The sequence below is a fragment of the Accipiter gentilis genome, chromosome 19 (genome assembly GCF_929443795.1).
Source record: "Accipiter gentilis chromosome 19, bAccGen1.1, whole genome shotgun sequence".
Classification (NCBI taxonomy): Eukaryota; Metazoa; Chordata; class Aves; order Accipitriformes; family Accipitridae; genus Astur; species Astur gentilis.
This window is the reverse complement of record NC_064898.1, coordinates 5,120,373-5,142,047: the sequence shown is the minus strand read 5'-3', so window position 1 is coordinate 5,142,047 and position 21,675 is coordinate 5,120,373. Positions and strand designations below refer to the sequence as shown.

General features: G+C 43.7%; 1 protein-coding gene across 2 annotated transcripts in view; it reads right to left on the bottom strand.

Annotated features, from left to right (window-relative positions):
* FLT1 (fms related receptor tyrosine kinase 1) overlaps positions 1-21,457 on the bottom strand; it is a 116,260-nt gene extending 94,803 nt beyond the window's left edge. For both annotated transcript variants that reach the window (XM_049823257.1, XM_049823258.1), the window contains exons 1-3: positions 21,216-21,457; positions 5,398-5,494; positions 4,882-5,102 (exon numbers count right to left, since the gene is read on the bottom strand). In XM_049823257.1, coding sequence (XP_049679214.1) covers positions 4,882-5,102; positions 5,398-5,494; positions 21,216-21,273 — 376 coding nt within the window. In that variant the 5' untranslated portion in view covers positions 21,274-21,457. The remainder of the gene's footprint in view (positions 1-4,881; positions 5,103-5,397; positions 5,495-21,215) is intronic.
* Positions 21,458-21,675: the final 218 nt, after the last annotated feature.

Sequence of the window (21,675 nt, the reverse complement as noted above, 5' to 3'; positions counted from 1 at the left end):
GAGGAAGAAGGACCTTGGAGGGCTTAGTGCATGGCCTTTGATGCTGCCAAGACATCCATGCTCTGCTCAACACCGTGTACTGTGATGTGAAGTCCATATACACGCAATGACAAAAGCATGGCAGTTACAGGTGATTGACGTCAGCAAGTCCTAAAGGGCTCTGTTTTGTAACAGGAACCTCATTAGACACTAAAAAATGTGTCCACATACTTGATACAGCTGTAGCATAGCTTAATTTCAACTAGTTTCCTTTTCGTAACAGGAACACTATCATATTTTTGACTCTGACAGTGTAAGCCAAAACCGTACCGCTCATACGCTAAAACTGTGCCAAAAGCAAAGAGAGAAAAAAGGCACAGGGGAGGAAGAGCTTCCCAGGCCTCAGCAGGTTCTTCTGTCAGTACATTATTTCTGAATAAGAAGAAGAAAAAGGAAAAAGAAGAAAATCTCCCTTTCTGTTGGCTTTCAGGGTGTTTTGTCTTCCTGCTTTTTTCACCTGTTGAATTATTTTGATTTTGATGCTTCTGATCTTAAGAGACTCTTTAGGGGAACTCTTTTGATACTCTTACTGTTCTGCAACACAGTACCTTTGGGGTTACAGGACTCAATCCGTTCAAGCTAAATCTTAAATCCCTGTCAGTTTTGGGGCTGGATCCAGCTATCTGTCAACAAGCGGACCTCCCAAGGAGATGCCAGACGGTCAGCACTTGCAGAATACAACTCTAGAGTTCAAAAAGGCACTCAAAACCCCAGATGTTTGGGCACTTCGAAGGCTTACATTTTGAGCCACTCACTAATGCTAAAGCCCTTCATTTTGGACTGTCCAATCTGAGACACATCTCAAGCCAAATATCCAAAACTAGTGGACATGTTTGACATTCCAGGCATTGGTGAGTCAAGTACTCTCAGGACTTGTACCTCTAATTACCCAGCTCTGATTTATGTCACCTGACTTAAATCATCTCCAAGCAAGACATCTATTCTAAGCTTGTTCTCCAGATGCCTTGTAAAGTCAGTGATGAGAAATACGTACCAGAAGGTCCTTCTCTCTGTTAAGCACAGAAAGAGAATAGACAACTCACTCAGCCTAGAGGTCTGATTTTAAAATGGTATATTTTGAACGGTGCTTGATTGAAGTACCAGTACATGTCTCATTTTGCAAGGAAAAGTGTGCGGTCAGAAGGCAGGCACAGCAGGAGTGTGAGGAGAGACAAGGAGAGGGAGAACATTCACTAAGAAATGAGCTAATACCCTAGTACAACTTCACTTAGAGAAGAATTCTCTGTTGCAACAGAATTAAGATATTACTCTTGTATATTAATAGCTGAAAGCTGTCTTCATCACAGGAAGTAGCAACACTTCAACTTGAATCGAAGTTTGTTTAAATTCTTGCAAAAATCTAACCTTGATATATCAGTGTAATTGAACCTATCTGCTTTTTCTCTGTCACACCATGGGAACAATCGATCAAAGGCAAGAGATTATGACAGAATGAAGAGAACGGCACGTTTTTGAAGAAAGCAATGAACTCCAGCGACTGGAAGAGAGTGTCTTGGAGATACCAGGCAGGCAGAAATAAAAGCCTTTAGCACTGTCCCCAGGGAAATCTACAGAGGTTTCAAAACAGCCTGCTGATAATTTGGTGTTTCTTGACTGTCTTTATTCCATAATTATCTCTTTTCAAGCAGAAAATTCCCTATGCCTCACTCCAACATACGCAGTGAGTGTTCATTACAAATCTTTCCATTTTACTACCACTAAACGCTGCAGTTGTGTAACAAAACGACGATCCAAGCAGTTTTGGGTCCGAGATAGTAGAGAAATTGGCAAAGAGGCTTTGCTTCATTTCAGATTTTTTCCCATGCCTTGTGGTGGAAGTCAGGCCATCAGTTTTCTCAGAGCAAAGTCCAAGGCTCTTAAGAGAATTCATTTCCCTCACTTGATGTCTCAATTCCTGAGCTGTGTGTGGTCAAGAGTTGCTGCAGCACATACTGCGCGCTCACTCCCCCGTGCAACTCAGTAGTGACCTCTCCAGCTGAAAGAAGGGTGGTGTCAGGACTAGCTCCCGCAAGAGAAGTCACCAGCCTGCCCGTTCTCGATCACCCAAACACAGAGCTTCTTCAGAAACGTTTCGAGTCATCCTGGGGCACTGGGACTTGCATTCTCCTTCCCATCGTTCTGCGTCTTGGTTTTGTCTACAGAAGCTCATCTTCTGCCATAGCATACACTCCTTACTGACCCAAAGGACTTACTGGGTTTATTGTTGGTTTGTGGGGTTTTTTTTAAATCCAGTTCATATTCAGTATCACTCTAATTACGGAAATGAATAACATTTTTAAAACAATAAGTGATGACTTCCTGTACAAACAATATCAACTTTCCTGATTCGGATTCTGTGTTTGTAAATAGCAACTATTTGTTCTCATCTGCAGCATGCTAAGACATGGGAAACAGGCACCTCGGTGATCCACATGGAGCTAATATGGGAAATGGACTGACACAACGTCCTGCCACAGGAAACAATACAAAACTAGGAGGGACCCAAATTTTACAAATGTTTATTTCCTAAGCACCCACAAATTCATTTAAAATAAAACTAGACTCAAGAACGGTAGTCTTGACAGAGGATTTTGTCACTCCCATCTCACCTCCACTTGTGCCAGATAACTGGATTTCATGCATGTTCACAGGAACAATGACTTACATTAAGAGATTCCTTAAGTATTTCCTTTCCAAATGCTAACACCACACTGATCAGAAAGGGTGAGTTTGGGTACTCGGTATCTTGTATCTTTTCAACTTACTCAACAATTCTTCCTGAAATTGTAAATTTTTGGAGGCCTAGTATCCCTTTCCCCACCTTAGGACAAAGTGACACTTTCAATAGGCATTAAATGAGCAGTTACCTTGCAGCCTCCCTCGTTATCAGGGGTTCGCCCTAACTCTCATATGTGCTTAGTAGGACACAATCAACACTTAAGTGTTAAGAAATTGGTTTTCAAGCAAAAGGATTGTCAAATTCAGAAAATTAAGATGCCAAAGAGGTCTAAGCTTAATACAGGTTTGTCCCTTAAACATTTTACTGGTTTTTGGCAACTAAGGTAGGAGGAGAAACGTAATCTAATCCTAATTCAACAGTGACATCAACATTTAATGACTGAATGTCCTTGAAAAATCAACAAAAATAAGACATCCAGGAGGTCTTATTTAACTGGGGGGGGGGGGCTGTACAAAAAAAAAACTTATTTCCCCATTTCTCCAATGATGTGTTTCTCTTCCATCACCATGCAAATCAGGCAGATAACCTTGGTTCACATACATCTAATTGAGGATCTCTTTCAGATGTAAGCAAGCTACATACAATTTGGGAAGCAGTCAAGAGTTAGAAAGACTGGTTGTGTCTTCCATTTGTAAAAATTCAGGATCCAGAAAAATTAACACTTCATACAGGAAAGGGAGCAAGAGAACGTAAAGGAATATCTTATATTGTAAAGTGGGTTTAGCAGAGAGGTTCTCAGTCAGAGATACAACTATCCTTGCTCTTCTCATGTGGTGAATGGAGAGGATTGTGGGTAGATCTCAGATAGAGATGACATCCAAGGTGGGAGGTTCAAGAAGGTCCCATGATGGGAAACTTGCAAAAGTCATCCAAGAAAAGTGTAAGTTTTCCTAGGCAGTGGGAAATGGTCACTAAATGAATAACCTACTTTGGTTATGCTTCCATGGATGCATCTGTAGTTGGATATCCAGTGAATTATATGGAAATAGTTGGGTGAGAAACACACTGCAGTATATTTCAGATGAAAGAAAGCAGGACGAACATTATGAATTATTCAATAATTCTCAATAAAGCAACACACAATAATGGGGGGAGCTATCTTATTTCCTATCACTGTAGTGAGAGGTCCACTTCATTCTGCTTTTTCACAGCACCAGTCCCACTCTTTGTGTCACAAAATGAAAACAAAGGCTAATTCACTCTGATGTGAACTCGTTAGAAGCAGCAGACACATAATTTGGAGAAATTCCAGTTGCACATTCTCTGTAATATGGGCTTTCAAAATCTGTGAATCCCGATATCTTGCAGTAATCTATTAATTTTATTCTGTAAAAATCAAGAAAAACTAAAATATAAAATTAAAATAAATCCCTGCTGTGTTTATAATTTTTTTCTTTTATTATTGTGTCTATTGCATTCAGCTATTCTGGGAGGTGTCTGATTAATATCCTGGAAGAAAACAGGACCAGAAAGCAATTTCTGTTATAGCCTAACTGACCTAATTCCAGCATTTCCCATACATTACATGATACTTGTTTGCTGAACACAATTCTGTGCTTAGTTTGATTCCATTTATTCTAGATTTTTACAATCTGTGTAACATGGACTACAGAGTACATTTTGGAACGTGACTTAATAAGCAAATACTAACTTTCCACAGCATGAGACAATTCAGTGATCTGGATAGACAGCTTTGGCATCCTTCAGCTGCCTAGAAATCTAGAATCTTACCCAGACAGGTTAAAGTGGACGTTGTACCAGTTATATGATTTTCATCAGTCATCCTCTGATTCTGTAAGGTATGATTTCTCTGATACCCATTTCACAGAGTCACTTCTAGCCTACTTCCATGTGGAGCAATATTTACTCCAGTAAACTGGTTGGATTGGGTCTTTGTCTTTCTTCATTTTTCTTCCTAACAGATAAAACTCTAGCATCTGTATTTGCAAGCTCTGAGAAAGCAGATTTAATACATTAATTGGTAAATTATCATGACATTTTGCAAGGCTGAAAACATCATTCAAAACCCTGAACTGCCTTATTTGTCCATTTTGCTGTATTGAAGTGCAAGTACCAAGAAGTGTTAAAAAACATAAACTTACCGTTAATAAATACATAGACTGTAGATTCCTTCTTCTTTTTCGCTGGACTTGTTGGGTATTTGCAGCTATAGTTTCCAGTGTCACTTGCTTGAGTTCTGCTCAAGGTCAGACTGCTGCAGGACTGCTTCCCATTCCTTCCACAGGCATATTTAATTACTTTCAGCCTTTTGCTATCCTTACTTAGAGTTTCAGGCAAAGACCATGAATGAACCATTTCCCCCCTGCAAATACAGATAAGGAAGCAGAAACAATTATGTTGGGCTGCAATTATATAGCTCCAGTTCCCAAGCTTTCTTTTTATTATATCAGGCTATTTCTGGGGTTCTCTTTTATCTTGTTTTCCAAAAACAACAACAGAAACAACAAAGAACTATTAAACAATTGCCATTGAAGTTCATTCCCCACCTTTCCCCACAACATAAGGTTTCATTTTTTTCTAATTTCAGTTACAAAAAAAGAAAGTGTCAGGTGTATGAACTCCCAGCCAAATTATCAGAATCCAACTCAGCTGGTTACCTGCAGGTGAGATTTAAAGTCTGGCCTGCTTGAACAACGTGCTGTGTGCCATTTATACTCAGCTCAGGAACTTTTAATTTTGATCCTGAACTAGGTCCTAGAAAAACAAAGAAAAAAAAAAAAACATTAACAATGACAAATCATCCTGTTCCCAGTCCACTCACATTTATGATGTTATACTGGAAGGGGAAAGCAAAGAAAATGGGTTGCCCCACCCCCCCCCACCCCCCCCCCCATGCTTTCTTCCTCTGAGCAAAATCCCACTGTCCTGACTCAGGTCTCCCATAATCTTCCATGAGAATTACTCAGGAAAGAAAGTAGAAAGCAAGCTATGCAAGTTTCGGTCAAACGCTTTGCTCTCAAATTGTTCACTGAGCATACCCTGAAGAAAGTTCAGGACCTTGCGGCTACACATCTAACCGAGGAAGCGTGCCCTCAAGCACCACCGGCTGCATTTCCTTAGGAAACACCACCATGGCAGCCCCTTCAATGGGAAGGGCAAAAGTCAGTCTCTTCCACGGCAAGAGCCACATATTGACCTCTAAGATAGCGAACTCTCACTCAAACAACTTGCTGCAAGGCTGGAACTGCTCTGGAAGGAGTGAAATGGGATTGAGGATCTTCCCTTCCTGACTGGAGGTCACAGCACTGTTGCCTACGGTCCCTCACTAGCTGCAGGCTTCCTTCCAGTGAAGTGGTGTCAAAAGGTAACTGGACAGCTCTACAATAAATTTTGACAACAAGATCGAGGCAACTCCAGACCAGATTTGCTGCTTTTTGAGAAGGCAAGTATGCCAACATGGCCCCAGTCATGGCCAGACCATTCTGGTACGGGTGAAACCCAGGTATCGGTATAACACGAGGTGGCTTAGGACACTTGAAAACATCCAGGCAGGCTTCTCACAGGCCATGTGAAGGCAATTTTTAGGAATTCCATGAAAAAAACCCATGGTCAGAAGACTAGAGGAATACCAGACCTTCCCTCTCATCAAGCCAGCAAGTGCTCGAAAGGCAAAATGTTTTATCTTTGACCCATAATAGCTATTGCCACAAAAGCTTTCATGGCAAGCAGACAGAAGCTCATGCCTTAGGGAAGAAACAGTCTCCGATCCATCCCATCGCCCTCACACTGACAACGAAGTGTTCCAGAAGCTAGGAACATAACAAGAAAATCTTTTGAAACAATTAAAGTTGAAAACCAGTTTAAGTCTGAATCTAGACCCTAGTGCAATGTGTGAAGATTTCAGTGTTGGGAGAGAGGAGCAGAGAGTAGCTCAGATCACTTTACTCCAAGAGAAAGTATTTGTCAACATATGAGGGAAGCAGCATCATGTAACCAAGGGTAATGCAGATTTTCCACTAGAAGTCAGTCAAATACAGTTTCAGTTTAGCTATTTTAAGCCCTTCCAAGAGGTCCCTGCCACAGCCAAATATGAACAGCTGTATGCACCAAACATAGTAGAAATACGTGAAGCTTATTTGGCTGCTATGGATCACCCACTGGAAAGGCCTCCCTCTTTTGTTGACTATAGAAGGAACTTTTGGACACCAACTCCGGCTGAGATTGGCCACTAAATTTCAGCTGTATAAACCCTCCAAAGTCAATGGCTGCTCCAAATTTAGCAGCTTTCACGCAGCAGCAGCTGTAGCCTCAGATTAAAGGCTGAATATCAAAACTTTGTTCTGTGATGTGGACTTGAACTCCTTCAGTCCAAGAAAGGCCTAGAAGCCAAGACTCCACTTATGGCAAGAGATGCTAAAAGTACAAGGGTTTTGTACAAAAGGTAAAGAGGCACTGCCCTCATCTGCTGGGTTTTGAGTTGGTTTTTTTTGAAGAGCTGGCTGTGCTCCATTTGTATTTCCTACTGATTCCCTGTAACATTGGTAGAGACAAGAGGTCTAAATCACCATCTGGGACTACCTAGCACAATCCATGAAAAGAAGCAAATAGCTGACGATTAGGTCGGCAAAACTGTTTGCTAGAAGTCTTCAGAGACCTGTTCTCTTCCTTAGCAATACACGAAATGTACACTGTAGGGGTTAACTAACTTTCAACTAACCTTTGGCATCTAGGTTAGTTACATTTATCTGCATTTTTCTTTTTAGCCCTGTATATCTTATTTAAGTTGTGGCTCCAATGGTTTTCCTGTATATACTATCATCCATCCCTCTTCAAAACAAGATTTAAAGGGTACACTTAAACATAGACGTAAACTAAATTATAGCTCACTTGAACAGGCTTCAAGCAAGGGCATAAGAAGTTTTCAAAATAAAGAGGTCCTCTGAACTGCACCACAAATATTACTAGAAATTTGAATGATGATACCATACAAATACACAGACTTCCTCTGCGATTTGTCTAGACAATCATACTTCTAACAAGAAATGAATATATGCTTCTAGCTGTTAAGAGGGGAGAAAAAAGATGCAGAAAATCTTTGAAGAAGCAATTTGTTATGTGATATATTGCAAACATACATTTTTCTCACCCACCATTTACGGATGTCATCTCTGAAACACTGGGTCTCCCAAAGAGTGCACGTGATTTTATGGGATAGTCTCCCATAGATGCTTACAGTCTCTGAGTCTACTCATTTGCCGTTCTGAAATAATGTTCCTGAGGCTAAACGCTGAGAAATTGAGATAAAACTTTACAAGAGCTTAGGCAGCTTCTTGAAGAGCAGCACAAGCACTTTGGTTCAGAGGGTTTGCCAATGTCCTCCAACTAAACAATCTGACAGTTTCATGAAACTACCATGTTCCTGCATTTCATTCATATTCCTCTTGTCACCCCAGAATTAGAGGCTCACATGCTCTCCCAAGAGGGCAGCATTTATATCCAGCGTTATGAACCTTGTTCCTTACTTCAGGGGGGAACCTGGCCTCAAGCTTCCCTGAACCGTTCCTTATTTCAGGCTCTAGAAAAGCTGAAAGCACGCAACGATGTTTACAAACAGTTCAATAAGTATGAAAAAACCATCAGTAATGTTCTGCCAGAGGAACCCACCGGGATCATAGCCCAGCTGTTAGAGTTGCAACACTCAACCCAGTTGCTGGAGAGCAACACGTAGGTTGCTTCCAGCATAAAACTGATGGAAAGGTGGAAAATCCATGTGAGTGACAGGCACTGAGAGCAAGGCAGGAGAGCAAGTCTGTGGTGCCCGGTCATGACTGGGGTGCTGAGTGTTTGGCTTTGCTCAGCACCGGCACCGGCACCCTGCCCAGGAGCAAAGCCAGCCACGCAGCACCGTACCCCATGCCAAGACCAGGAGAACAGCCCTGGGAATGTGGGCTGCTGTTGTTTTCAAAGTCTGCCAGAGGTGAAGGGCAAGAAACCATTATAAATATTACAAACTTTTCTCTTGACAACTCTACAGTGACGTAAGCAAAGCCATCCCCATGAAAATCTCAAGATCCATCTTAAATTAAGCATACAAACCAAGACAGCCTGGAAGCCCATATGTCAGAAGGTCTGCCCCAGAGTTATTAAAATCAAATGAAAAAAACAACCCAGATCTTTTCATCTCATCCTGCAGGCAAAAAAAGAAACCCAGATATACTGGATACATATTCAAGCTTTTGCCCTTTTACACATACTACGTATATCTAAAAGACACCGCAGTATTTGCAAATATTGTGGGTGGCATCTTAAGGAGTGCTTAGTGTTTGTCTAACTTTGCTCCCATTGATAAAAGCCAGAGTTTCATAATTGATTTCAAGTACATTTTAGACACTTAACTCCAGTAGTTAATCATATTAATATTCAAGAGCTAACATCAATGTGTTTGGCATGAGGTATCAGATTTGTTATATATTCATTTATTTTGTTTTTCACTGACAAAAAGCTGAAGTAAAAGACCTTATTTCAAGCCAATATTGATGCTTTTACAAGTATGCGAGACAACACTTTTACCAGCAAGCTAAGTCTTGAAGAAAAATAGCTTTATTTGACATCCTATCTATTCATGGGTCATTAGCTTCCTTACGTTTTTAAATGCTTCAAAACTGATGCAGAGTACAAATGCGATAGAGTTTGACATGTTTACCAGGAAAGAAAAAGGAAGGAGAATAGCAGGGAAATTCCTACTGTCAATATTTAGAAGCGGATTATGCCTTCTATGTACCTTCTCTGGGCATTTTACTTGACACTGTCTTTTCTGAAGGGTCATGGCTCAACAGGACACGTTCACTTATCATTGTGCCTGTCACTAAGCGACCATCAGCAGCCTACCCTCACACTGACCTACATTGGGGGGTGCAACTTCTTTTCATGTGACAACAAGAGAACTAATTAATCCTGATAACTGAGGAATCTCCTCCCATAGGGAAAGGGGTGATTTGGGGGGGCATATTCTATTTGTTTCGGAAGGCTTATTAGATACATGTGAAAGTCAGTCACCAGGGTTGCTTAATTAATGAGCAAACATGAATTTAGATTGAGAAAGTTAGCCATTCTGTCTAAAATAAGGGAAGGACAAATATTTTTTTTTTTAAGAAAGCAGAGGTTATAATCTGCAATTTACAAGGGAACAAAAGAATAAACTTTCTTCAGTTATTTTCTGCCTTGCAAAAAAAGGTGATCCTCTTCCTGAATGAAGTAAACGAAAATTTGAATTATCTGTTAATCAAAAACACTGATTACAATTAATTAAGAAAAAAAAAAGATAAAATAAATTAACATGCATACGTTTTTCCAATATGATGTGTGAGTCAGTTCTACAGACAAATGAGTAACCATGCACACGTGATCAGCCTTCCACTGATTTCAGCTAGAATCTTGATTCCTCTTAAAAGTATAGATCTGCTGAACTCAAAATCGGGACCATGTTCTGGATTATTATCGCCATTCTGATTTTTCCAGCTTTTACTTTTAAATTTCCTTTCATTCATACTGAATTTGTGCTACTTTTGACTAAAGAAAGTAAACCCAAAAGCTAGCTTTAAGGCTTAGTTTAAAAAAAACATACAGTATTAGAAGTTATTAGAAATTTCCTTGAAGTTAACAGGCTTGGTGGCTTTTTACTTTTAACATCTTTTTCATAATTTGAGGCTGAGTGACTGTCTTCCAAGCACTCCAGTTATCCTGAACATGTTGACTAATCTTTTTTCACCTGCACAACGAGAGGTTAAGGAGAATGATCAGTTTATCTTTGCAACTTCAGTGTATACAAGGAATCTGACCTTCTGGGTTTAAAGTGCCATCTGTGGGCAATAAAGTTATCCATCATGAAGTAATTGTTTCAGTCATTGTTAGATTTGCACATGTTTTAAGGCTTGTTAAACATAACCGACCCTTTGTGGTTTTTACCATCGAATATCATTTCCTCCTGATTCAAACACATTCAGCAAAAATGTATTTTGCAGAGGACACTCCTGCACTGGAAAGAGAGTGCACGTGATTTCTTAGTAGGGTCTTCACCTCCCTCTGCTCCTTAAAATGTGGGTCATTCAGTTCAAATGCAGCCCAGGACTTTACTCTTGCTTATAAGCATTTCCTTATGAGTCATCCCATGGAAGGGAATGGGAATACCCACATGTGCGCAACTAAGAAGCAATTGCAGAATCCAGACGAAATGCTTAGGAGCATGGTAATACCCAGTGGGTTGACCTTCAGCGCGTCTCCAGTGAAAATGAGCTGACTCTGATCTGCAGCACCGGCTTAACCAGAACATGTCCACCAGCTAACCTCATGTGGGATATACGGCTTTACTCCATTTTGTAAGGAAACCTGGGATATCAGTAGTTTTCTTTATTTCAGACCTCTTCCTGACAAGCTATTGTATTACCATCTCTTCTAAAGGTACTTCAGGCCACTCTGAAAGTAAATATAACTTTTTTTTGGTCAAACAGTTGTACCCATCTATAATAATTCCAATTACATCATTAAAACAAATCACTCTATTTTTATTTTTTTTTTAAAAAAAAGAGCGAAAAAGGAACTTGTGGTCAACTCTGAAGGGCCATTTAAAGTTTTGATTTACATCTGACCATAAAGAGTAATGGTGACCAACAGGTCCTCCTAGCTTTATCAACACTGAGATTCTCATCAGCATCAATACTTGCATTTATAAGACAGGAAAACTTTTAGGCAGAGTTATCTCAAAATTTGGGTGGTGATTGGAAAAAATTTTATTTTTTTTCCTGCTTGAAGTGTGAATGTCTGGCCTGGTCCTGCTACAGGACTAGAGAGAGAAGGGATCACCCTGGATAACGAAACTGTCTACTTCTGTGACTGCTGGTGGCTGGGGAGAACCGCTATTGGAAGAAGTCACTCTATCTCCACGGCAGCAATAGCCTCCGTCTCATCTACGTCACCTGGATTTCCAGTGCTCAGGCACAGGCAAAGCAGGCAGCACAGTCTGGTTCCTGCACCTAGAGGTAAAAGCACCATCTCCGTTGCCTGTACTTAGAAACAGCCCCTAGGAAAGACCTACAGCGCCAAACCGTGAGCCACCCTGAGATTCAAAGCAGTATCTGCAGGTCTTTCATGTGCCACCTAGGTCCCCATTCTAAAAGGGAGCTCACGGTCCTTCATACATCTAATTTCACACCACTTCTCTGAAGCAAATCCAAGCATCACCCCTGAAGCCTGCAGAAGAGAAACCAGGACAGCTTATCTGTGAGAGAACAAGGAGGTATGCCTTCGTCCCACGCCGACGTTGACAATTGTCCAGATGCACAAGCTCATGAAGCAGCAAAATGTAACCACTATTTCTGCCGAAGCAGAACTTTGCAGGGCAATTAATGGCCACGGGGACTTGCAAGAGTTAACAGACACAGGTCCTTGGACTGCCAGGTTGCTTTGTCCCTGTTTTCTGCCGGCTCTTGTGCAAAGAGAGGCACCGCGTGTGCTAATACACAGCTGGCAAACAGAAACACGCTCCGGGCAGAAGACGCAGCTCAAGCTGTCTCACTCCTCAACGGATCTATCACTCACACGTGCCTCTGTTGTGACTGAAAGGTGTTCTCGTTTGCTTTCAAGATCAAGAAACTTGTCGGAAGCTATTACAAAGTACACACCAATGCATCAAAATCATCAAATCATTGGTTTGTCCCTTTCAGGTCCAGAAGGGACATTCCGATTATCCAGTCTGATTTCCTACAACACATGCCAAGTGGTTTCTGGATCAAATGCTTAAGTCTGATTAATCTCAACTGTAATTTAAGAATTGAAAGTACCATTAGGACATATCAGCCAGCCAAGAAAATGGACAGGTTAATGGATGAGAAAGCTGGGCTGTTGTGTGATACAGCACCGTAATAGAGTCTGAACAGCATAAGGTTTATCACAGTATGTTACAAGAGCCCTGGGCAGGCCTTGACCCTGACTCCATGCCCTGGAACTAAAAATCAGTCAGCAGGGCAAACGGGTATGCTACTGCCCAAGAAAGGCCTTCACAGGCACAGAAAGATGTGTATGTCTGTTATTTGAGCAAGTGCATCCTTTCCCTCTCAGTTCTGGATCTCAGAGCAAGCGATAAGAGTCTATTTACTATCTGCATATATTTGCTGTCCTAGATGTGTATACACACTGATATAAGAATAGATGCTATAGAGGCAAAGCAAAACACCCCGTAGCTAAAAACAGAGCAAGTACAATTCTGATAGCACTTCATTAACACCTCTGAGCAGCACACGCTATCAGGCCAATATGGTCAATAGCTGTAAATATAAACAACTATGTATTTCCCCAATAATTCCCAAATGTTTTGCCAGTATTTGCCCTAGCTAAGTCATGCTGTTCTTGCAGAAGTCTGTGATAAAGCCATTTTATTAAAGAGCAGAGGACTTTGTTCATTTAAAAATTTATATGTAGAAAACTAACAAGCTGAAATCACAGTTGGTAATTTGAAATAAATCTGGCTCCAGCTTCTACCAATAGAAATTATTACCATTTCTCATCATACCTGGGCAGCCAAGGCCATGCAGTTCAGTGCGCTGTGCCCACACAACACCTGCTTGAAGGCACTTGCATCACCAGCTCATCAGAAGATTGTGTCCTGTCTGCCCTAAAGTCACCAGGTGACTTCTGGGCATGAGCACAGGCACTTTACGTAATGCCAGTTAAAAATTAAATTTCAAAATTTAACATTCAGAGAACCTGAAAGGAAAAAAAATTCTTAGTTTCCTCTCTTATCCATCCAATTTTAATAACTCTACAAACTTAGCATCTGAAATGAGCACCTTTGCCACTATCTAGGCTGGCGAAGGTGCTCATTTCATTAGCTAGACAAGGAGAAAGCAATTACAGAGAAGTAAAACCAGCTATAATCACAAACTTTTTATTTCCCATTGGGCATATGGATTTGAAAATGGGAATCCAAATGTACAGTTTAACGCATTCGTTATGAACCCTCATGGGATCATCACTTTGGTAAACTACACCAAGGGGGCAAAACGCACATCTATATGGTGTGCGTTGAGAAATATCACTCCAACAGAGTGAATGCCCAGCTCAAAAAAAAAACAAAACAGGTCTGCTGAGGCTGTTCTCAGCAAGAAGTGGTTATAGCAGAGCTATGCTGTAGCAATACTTCCACAGCCACATTCGGCATAGGTGCGTGTGGGTCACGTACCCCTCCACCTTGATGTCCCTGAACTGGTCCCTACGGGGACATCCTGCTCAGGCCATTGCAGATGAGAAGTGGTCGTGAGTCCATCATCCCATCCAAAACTGACGCCGTGTGATCGGCCACCGGCATTCACCCAGGAGTATGGTTTCGTGCCTCCGCACACAATTAAGCCTGTGCTGCCTACAGGAGTGTAGGTAGCCCTGCCCGTATCACATCTGTGAGCCACCAGATCTACCCTATCCCTTACCGACATGTGTCAGCAACCGCTGCACCTCTGCTCTAATCCCACCATGACCGGTCCCAGCACATAATCATCAGTTCAATATTTTTTGAGGAAAGTTTATTCCATTAACTAGTGTAGTAGGAAAGCATTGATATGGTATAAAGACAAAGCAAGTACATTAAAAACAGACACAAAAAATAATTTAGAATTCCTATATAGAGTAAGGAGTACATTTTCTTGACCAAATTAAATTTCTTTACCAACTTGATACTTAAGATTTGTTACAGATTCCCTGGCAGGACAAATTCAGCAATATAATAGGATTGAATTGGAAGACTATTTTATATAGACAGACAAACTGCCTACCTGCCCATAACCTGCCAACTCAGCCAGCTACGCAGGCCTGTCAAATTCATCTAGGGCTATACTATTCATTAAGCTGTGCACACAGAAATAAATTAGGAACTATATAAAAGAAAATGTAAAGCAAATTTGCAATATTTCCACTTTGCTGAAGGCTGCCAATACTATTTCTGATGTTCCTGTAACACATTTGTCTGGCTAAACTGTCCTGCAATGCTCCAAGACACAACAAAAAAAAAAAAAAAAAAAAAAAAAAAAAAAGACAAAGTTAGGAACTAACTTTCCATCCACCCTACTTAAACTTGTAAAACAGCACTATAAGCAAACGCCTTGGGTTCAAAACAAGAGAAAATAATTAATGCAACACAACAGTTTAAAGTAGAGAGGTGAGAAGAACCAGAACAGTCTGCACAGAGGACTCCCTTGCAATGGCTCAAGAGGCTAAATCCATTCCGCAGTTAAATGACATCTAAGCCACAAAGTCTAAGGTAGGTGCACGTGCAGAAAGCTTCTGGCAAGCTTGCCTATGGCTCAGTTTACATTGGGAAATTATAATCCTTAATACTTATAAAATAGATTAGGATGAACGTTAATTACAGCACTGCATGAAACACAGAAAGGTGAGGTTTCACCCCAAACGCCACCAGCACAACAGACGAAGAAAATTCTCTGTATTATACAATACAATGCAATTTAATCCCACTATGTTATATCCATTTGCCATAAACATAGACAACACCTAAATTTTTGCAGACACTAATTTTAGCTTCCTTGACCCTCAATCCCACGGTTTCTCAGTAAATAATAGTGGATTTTAGATCATACTACAAAAAAATTTCCTCTCTGGAGAATTTTATCAGATAACTGCTTCCTGCAAGGTTCCTTGAACCTCCCCTGAAGATCAGATGTTGGACACTGCCGGAGACATGACACGCAGCTAAATAGAGCCCTTGTCTGATCCAGGACGGCAACTCTCACGCTTCTGTTAACATTAGTCCACGGCGATCCTGATGAGAGGTTTCTCCACAGAGGAACGACAATGGGAACAAAAGGGGCAAATTCCTTCGCTCCGTGGCAGGGAAGAATCCCACAGGAAGGACGCTTAAGCGAACTATGTGAAATTGTGAAATGCCTCTCATGAAACGCCCTCACGCTCATCCCTCGCCGCTCCCCACGCACTAAGCAGGGGGTCCCGTTCCCAGAGCACGGGCTTCCTGAGGGAACTTCTGAGGAGCGGAGACATCTGCTCACGGGTCCCCGGCTCTGTGAGGGCAACCGTGCCCTGCCCGCTCCACCCCTGCCTCCGGGCACGGCGCGGAAATAATGTCACTGCATTGCCACAGCATCTTCAACCCACTGGAGTGCTAGGAACAGCTTCCTTCTAACCACTTCCCCATCCTTCAGCTGCTCCAACGGCAAAGAGCACCTTGTTTCAAGGCCATGGCTCCAAAAGAGGGAATACGACTTAAAAGGGGTTGCATTTAGGAGTGCTTAGTGCCACGTTATCAGTGAATGTTGGAAGAGCGGCCCCACCATCTAGAAAAGTCACGCAAACAGAAATCAGTGTCAACCGCATCGCGCTGGGTTGTGCTCTGCCTAAATACGTTACAGGGGTGACTTAACGTTGTGGATACGGAAAAATTGATTTTGGTAATGAAAATCAACTGGGATTTGATGGAAAAACAAGAGGTAGTAAAATCAGGTCATCGTGAACGTCAACCTTTTGCTTCTCCCTTAACACAAGCCAAACAGAAGCCTGGGAAAGATGATGAATAAATCGGTTACTGTTTCACAAACATCTATAATGGTCTTGAATAATACAGATGCATCACGAGCAAAATCATCCTCCTCTTCATCTTTAGTACGGCACATTTCCACCCAGCGTGCCACAAAAAAAAACCCCAAATACCAAACATGACTTATTACAGAAGAAACAGTCATCCACACTCCCAGTCCAAGTTTCTCCATACATCTCAATGGCTCAAGACTTCGGTTTCAGGCAAAAGTACCTCTGAAATGTAGAGTTTCAAATCTCTTCCCCCACACCCTCGTGTTTCTCAATCTGCTGTGGCTTTGCTTAGTTCCAGGATGAATTCATTCTGCCGGTCACAAAAGGCATGACACCGTGCCACGGTTGGCTTTGGAGAGAGCACTAATGTCTGTATTTTCACTTTTCAAACTGCTGCTTGCAGCAACTCTTTTTCTTTTAACCAGCAGGATTTATGCAGTGGTGACCTCCAACTGTGAGGGAATGAAACTGAACTTCAGCATCTCGATAGGAGAAAACTGTGTGGGCACCTTCCTGACAATTACTGGACCAATTTCAGGATGAGCAGTTCCCACATGGTAGATTAAGAAATCAGGCCATTCCCAGCTGGGAATGCTTGGGAAAGGTTGTTTCTCCGTTGCAGGAATATGTGTAGTAAGGGTGCACAAGGGCAAAGAGAAAAGAGCCTGATGCTGTCCATGGGTGGAATTCGTACTCAAATATACACAGAAACGTTTCCCCACATTCTTACAAATATTGACGGAGGAAAAAAAGATACTGCTAGGGGGAAAGTGAGATCTAAAGATACAGCATGTCTGCGGAGGGAGCAGTTTGCTTCTTGCAGGTCTCATACCAATAGGAGAAACTTAACTCTGAGAGCAGAAGTGACTGTGGTTGGGCATCCTACGTTTCATGGCAAAGCTACTCTTGCAGCAGTCTCGGTTTCCATTCCCTCTGGGGCAGCAGCAGGAAGTCCCAACCCATAACTTTGGGGGATTCAAAGGCACAACTTTGCTGATAAAGCCCCACCACAGCCCTGCTGGACACAGACTTCTGAAACGCCAAACCTTAACATTCATCTGCTGAGCTTCTTCCTTTCCCAATCTCAGTCGGACATGAAAACTAGCAAGTTGATAAACATTGTGCTTGAAGTTTCCAAACCACATTAAAGTCTAAGGACTCAGCAACTGTCCTGAAAATCTGGACAATTTCCTTTTGTCCTACACACCCACGCAGCATGAAGGGCTACTGGTTTCAGTCTTTGAAGCATCTGACAAAAAATAGGCTCGGCTTGTTTGTTATTGCTCACATGTAAAAAAACCCAACTCACCACCACCAAAAAAATCCTCAAATCTCCCCAATGGCAAATTTTTAGGGGTTTAAATGTACCAGGTGCTTCTGGATATGAAGATCTTTTCTAGGGCACAGGCCCTGATTTCCTCCAGCATGAGCCATAAATCTAGAAGATGCTAGCCTAGCCCAATAGAATTGTTCCAGATTTACACCAGCTATAAGAGAATGAAATCTCGCTTTGTGTAGAGCATACGAGCAAAACACCTGTCTGGTAAAAAATCAGTAAGCGATGTAAGTGATTTTCTTTAGCAATGCCAGAAGGTGTGATACTTAAACCCCATGTATACATTTTCTAAAAACCTGTGTTATACAGCAGGGTCTAACTCTTCTGCCTTATCTGAATGTAGTCTGGAATTTTGACGGGAGCCCAGTCTCCACAAAGATCCAGCAGAAGTGGGAAACCCAGTTTTTCTGGACTCCATTAAGATCTCCAGCCCTAATCCTGAATTAGACCACTGCAGCTGTGTGTCTGTGCAGCTGTTTCCGTGAGTACTCAAATCAAATTGAAACCTTTATGTATGAACTTCCATCTGAATAGCACTTTCAGAGAAGTCAGGTGAGTTATTGCAAGAAATTAACCTCAGTGCTGATTAGATTTGACCTGGAATTTCTTCCTTCATTTTTTCCAGCTGACCGTGAAATTGAAAAGTCCATCGTTCGCTGGGGATTTTGATGATCTAGTTCCAACTGGAATAACTGAGATTTGTATAGCACTGTTCACAGATAAGATTGTAATAGAGTCTCTTTGCTTTCTAGCCGCTAATTGTGAGGTGTTGCTTCCGTGTGGAAAACTGGAAATACAGCCAAATTATCAGCTTATGTTTCTGGAAATGTGGCCACATAATCCTCGATCCAGGCTGCGGAATCTGATCTTTTCAGGGTTTAAAACCAGTCCTTCACATTCCCTAAAACTACCAATTAAAATTATTTTCACACAAAGTCTAGGATTGGGAGATTGAACTTAATACGGCAACGACATTTTGCATGTTGACCATTGTATGTACAGTCTTCAGCATAAATGTATGCAATACAATTTGTGGAATAAATACATACGTGCTATAAAGGAAATATATGGAAGTACTATGCAAAAACCAGAAAAAAGTATTGCTCTTTCCCATGATAGCCAAAACACGCACATGCACAGAAATACAAGCGAGCCAAAGAGCCCAACACTCATATGTCAAAGAAACATAATTTTCTTCATCTCATTTTTCAAATGGGGACTCTCATAGCTTGTAGCTTGCATGTTGCTTTGGAGAAATTTAAATTATTAAATAGACATATAAAAGCTAGAAGTTCTCCTTCTGTTGCTTCCTTACGAAGCTCTCTGCAGTAACTCCTGAACCGCTGACTATTTCTGTGAATCTCCTCTAGTACCTGTCACTAAATGGAAGCTCAGCAGGTGCTGAATTACAAGAGTGGACCATACGGCGGTGATGAATCTAGTTTCATCAAGAACACTTGAAACGGGAAGTGCTGGACAGCCTGAGTAAGCGTTTTAGGTAAATAGGCAGTAAAAGAGGGAGAAATGGGAAGAAAAGCATAGAGAGATGCATGGTACAAAACATCCCGCCGCTTCACCAATAACTTTGAAACTCTCCGTGCGAATACAAGTATGGAGAGTTCTACCACTGACCCAGAAGAAGCATGATCAACCTAGCTGGGTTGTCCCAACGAAGCTGTGCAAGGATAATTTTCTTTCCCAAAAAAAGAAAATGGAACAAAAGCAAAGAGTTTGAAAAAGTCTAAATTCTTGTGTACGTTTAAGGGAGGGGATATGAATTTCCAGCAAAGCAGTTGTAAAAGCACTCAGCCCAACTACGGAGAAGCATCTTTCCGGTGCCGACCCCGGGATGTACGTTCCCAGCACCCAGAGCTCCAGGTTTTCCACTAAACTTTTTTTCCCATTGGAATTGGTCTAGGGTGCGCATGTCCCTGACAGTCCCTGGAACAGGAAGGTGAACCGGGGTCTCTTACAGCCCCTGGCTCACAGAGTCCACCTTCTCCCCGGGCAGTGGGTTTGCCATGATTTTGCACAATGGAAAACCTTTCCAACAGGAAAGAGGAAGCCGGTCCCGTAGCATAGCTGGTCACTGCAGGAGCCCATGTGGGAGCGGGACGCCGAAGTTCAAGCTCAAGCTGTGAAGGAAGCCTGGCAAGGATTTGAACCCACATTTCCTGTATCCAGGGTGGGTGTCCCATGCCCGTGCCTATTTCATCCTGGGCATAAGAACCTCCTTGGCAGAGACAAATAATGTGGGGAAATTAGCGCTTTCCTGGGGAAAAAAAAGGGTAAAAAAAAAAAAAAAAAACACCTATATGTCTATATCAAAGTTGATGAATCAGCACTTCCCGAGCAGGAAAACGTCTCGTCGGAGCGGCCCCGCCAACTCTCCGCCCCGGGCAGCTTCGGGCACCGCGCCGGGGCCGCCCCCGCGGACCGACCCGCCGCCGCGGAGCCGACCGAGCCCCCGGGGAAATCGGAGCCTGTCCCGGGGCGGGGAGGGGGGGTGAAGGAACTCGGGTGTTTTCTTCCCCACCCGGGATTTGCTCTCGCTGCCAGCCGAGGCCGGCGATGCTGCCGAGTGTCGTCCCCGTCCCCGTCCCCCCCCCGCCCCGAGGAAGATTTCCGCGGCCGCGCAACGAGCACGATCGCTCCCCCCGGGGGGGGGAACACGGGGAACCCCAACGCGAAAGGGCTCCGCGGGGCAGCCCCACGGGTCGCTGGATCCGATGGGGTCCGATGAACCCACGCGGGACCGGCCCTTGCCCGGTGTGTGTGTCCGTGTCCCCCCCCCACGCAGCGCTGCTCCCAGGTAACCAGCCACGCAAGGCTGGGACGCGCTCCCCTCCCCGGACCGTCAAGTCAAACTTCCTTAAGAAAAGCAAATCTGAGCTGATTCATCCCGGCACACGCAGCTCTCCATCCCGCTCTCCGCGGGGACCCACGCCGGGTACCGGAGCGCTTCATCCCCCACCGATGCTCCGCCGTCCTGCCCGGGCGGGAGGCAGATTTTTTTTATTTTTTTTTTTTTTTGCGAAAGAAAGAAGCACTTTTTCCGCTTCAGGGGCAGAATTGGGAGAGGCTGACACTTCGAAACAAAACGGGCAGGAGAGAAGCCTGCCCTACAAGCCAAGATTTGCTGCTTTTTCTTTTCTTTTCCTTTCTTTTCTTTTCTTTTCTTTTTTTTTTTTTTTCCGTGATGCACCGATTCGGACATCTCCCGGAACGGCTGGTCCCCGGTGCCCGCGGGAGGCTCGCCTCCCCGTGGGCATCTCCGCCCTGCCCGGAGGAGGGCAGACACCCCCCCGGGGGTGAGGTGGGGGTCTGCTCCCGGGTCACACCGCCCCGGGATCCGGAGGCTTTCGCCACTTTCTGAAAAGCGGCGATCGCTTACCCCCGACCCCGGGGGAGATGGAGACGGAGGGTGAGAGGCAGGTGCCCGCCGGCTCCAGCCGACAAGCCGGCACCGGGTAGGGGCACGTCGCGGAGAATTCGGGAGCTGGACGGGTCAACGGGGTCCCGGCGGCCCCTTACCTGCGAGGAGGAGGGCTGCTCCCAGTAGCACGATCCCTGAGAGCAACTGGAGGGGCATGATCCTGCCCGCGGGAACGCAGGGCTCTTCCCCTGCCGACGGCAGCGAGGAGGAGGCGGAGGGGCCGGTTGGGCTCCGACGGCTTCTCTTCGCTACCGGGCTCCTCCGGCGGTGGCGGAGATAACGGCGTAAAGCGGCGGGGGATCCGCATCCAGCAGCCCCCGAGCCCTCCCCGCCCGCCCCGCTCCGCGGAAAGGGAGTGTCCGCTGCCGAGCCGCCCCGCCAGCTTCACCTCCCGCGGACATCAGTTACCAACCAGCCCCAGCTCGGCTGATTTATAACTTCTCCACCCCTCACCCAGCACCCCTCCGCCTCCCCCCCCCCCCCCCCCCAACCACCACCCACCACTCCGGCCCACATCCTCCCCGCCGGGAGCACGCCCTCCCCGGGACGCGTCCGTCC